General features: G+C 41.3%; 1 protein-coding gene across 2 annotated transcripts in view; it reads right to left on the minus strand.

The window, feature by feature from the left end:
- Positions 1–2,574, minus strand: part of SUPT7L (suppressor of Ty 7 (S. cerevisiae)-like) — a 13,033-nt gene that overhangs the window by 2,706 nt on the left and 7,753 nt on the right. For both annotated transcript variants that reach the window (XM_009074141.1, XM_009074142.1), the window contains exon 3: positions 529–766. In XM_009074141.1, the coding sequence (XP_009072389.1) occupies positions 529–766 (238 nt within the window). The remainder of the gene's footprint in view (positions 1–528; positions 767–2,574) is intronic.

The following is a 2,574-nucleotide window of genomic DNA, read 5'->3' on the forward strand; positions in this document are numbered from 1 at the left end:
TGGAAGGCAAATGTCTTCTTCATTTTCCGGGAAGTTTAGCTTTACCAAACAGTGAACAGAATGAAACTTGTATGTAGACACAGAAAAGGCACAGCAGCAGCAGATGCTCCCATGCTGGCCACCAGTGTGCTTCAATGCCAACATCAAGGCATGGCACTTTGAGGAAAAGAGTGCGGTCCCATAACCCCACTACTTCACTCACCACATCACTTTCCATGGCCTCAGCTAACTACAGCTGGCTTTGGGATAGAGATGATAGGAGAGACTCCCATGACCCCTTTTCACATAAGTCATTGAGACACTTTCATAAAACAACTGTCATTATCAGGGTGACTTCTGAATATGGAGGACAGACCTAGTACCATTTGTATTTCCACAACTCATTCAGTGCTTAATCTATATAAGGAACATGGTCTTTGACTTTTCAGGAACATGAGTCTCTGACCACAAATCCAAAACTACCTGGGGGATAGAAGATCACATGGAACTGCTGATGGACTGGTTCCAGGAGTAGCAAGAAACTCCTACCTGAAGTCTGCGGGGAAGCTTCTACTTCCAAGTTGGTAGAGAAGCGCTCACTCTGAGCTCCAAGGACTCCAACAGGCAAAGACTGGTCACCAGATGCCAGATCTCCTTCCAGCTCCTCACTTATGGGGAAAGTAATATCACTAACAGGTTCCTCCTTAATCTTCACAGGCTTTGTGTCTTCTGCTGCCTTTTCAGGGTTGACAATCTTCTCGTATTCTTCAGAGAGCTGCTTGCTAACCTGCCAAAGATCAGTGAGTGAAAAAGAGGCCAGAAAGGTGAGAGTGACTTCAGAGACTCTGATGGCAATTACATAGCAGTGCACTCTGTTCCCAGAATATCATTAACATCTGACCTGAACGAACAAGTAAACAGCTCAACAGCTACACAGAAAAAAAATTTTTCCCCTTTAAGTGCACCTTCTGTCTGTAACAAGGGACTTTAGTAAGAGGTTTAACCCATTAACACCAGCTTGATAAATACAAGGACCTTTATTTCACAGACAGAGATGATGAGGCCCAGAAATTTAAAAAGAGCACAAAACAAAAGCAAAAGCAAAGTCCCTCAGTATTACTCTTTGGTTTAACCTATAAGTCTATCCCCCATCCTCCAGTAACAAATTTACCCCAGCATTAAAAACCAAGCAGCTCAGATCTTCATCAGCTCTGTAGTCACCACTGGGCAAAGCCTGAGTACCTTCTGTCAGATTCACAGAAAAAAAACCCAGAAGTTTTCTCCAGTTAGAAAAGTGAAACAAATACAGGAATAAGATTTAGAATTGCCCTATCGTTCCAGAAACTTAACAATGGTAAGGAATTAAATTTAAAATTTTCAGATTTCATCTCATTCTAACAAATGCTTGATTATACAACTAAATCCCAACGGTCAGACAACTAAATCCCAACAGTCAGTGAACTGTGCTCAGGAAAATCCCAAGGCTTTTTAACAGCAGAAGCAAGCTGGAAAAGAATAGCAAAGCCTAATTCCTCCTTCTAGGTATAGGTATACTTCCAGATACAAAGGCTACTGTGGATCTCAACCCTGCATAAAGAACAGAACCAGTAAGACAATGACCAGCTGCAGGATGAGAGTGAACTGCATCAGCAGAATGATGCAGAAAACCTAAATTCCAAAAGCACATATCTGACATTTGAACAAAAATGAACAGAATTGTTTTCTTGAACAGAAATGTTTTTAATGAAGAGAGATCCTGATGATGTTATTTTAATGCACAAACCTCAAAATCCATCACAATTTGGATAGTACATGTACTTGCAGGTGTCTCTGGTTAATACTGCCTCTGTAAGCCACAAGGTGCCAGCCCTGGGAAAAGCATCAGCACAAGGCTCCAAAATGAGTAAACTAGCACTCAGGTAACGTGACAAGGAAGAAGGGATGGCAGGTTTTGCTTTTGGCCACAGGCTGCCTACTTGATTCAAGCCTTGTTTTTGATAAGTAGGAGTAAGATTCCCACTTCAAGTCCTTGTATTTCTCTAAGTCCACAACAGGCAGCCTTATATCATTCAAATAAAATGCATATGTTTAATTTCATAGAACACCTGGACAGAGAGAAACCATACCCTTATTCTTACAACCTATGTTTATTGAAGCCTCTTATTCCAAGGAATTTAACAATTCCTCTTCTTTCCCCACAGAAGCACAGTCTCCTCTAAAGTGGACGGTAGCATCAGTGTGACAACTCAGATTAGCACAATGCTACCCTATACTCCTGAAACTTACGTAAGTCAACTCTTGCTTAAGTGATCACAAACAACTACAGCCTAGTAATTTTAGTCTGCTACTTGTTTTCCCAAAATGTTAACCAAAAAAATATCCAAATAAAGCAGAAAATTCAGTTAATCAGTCAGTTCTGATTTTACCTCTACTAGCGGAACCTCTTGAGTACTCATTACCTCTTGAGTCTGGGCCACTCAAGAGCTGGAAGACTCTTCTTAAACTCAGGCAAGCCATCAGGAGAGCATCCCTAGCCTCAGAAGGGACACATGTAAGGGGCACTGTCTTCCTGTCAAAAAAATCCCATTTCTCTTT

This window comes from Acanthisitta chloris, unplaced genomic scaffold (genome assembly GCF_000695815.1).
Source record: "Acanthisitta chloris isolate BGI_N310 unplaced genomic scaffold, ASM69581v1 scaffold33404, whole genome shotgun sequence".
Taxonomy (NCBI): Eukaryota; Metazoa; Chordata; class Aves; order Passeriformes; family Acanthisittidae; genus Acanthisitta; species Acanthisitta chloris.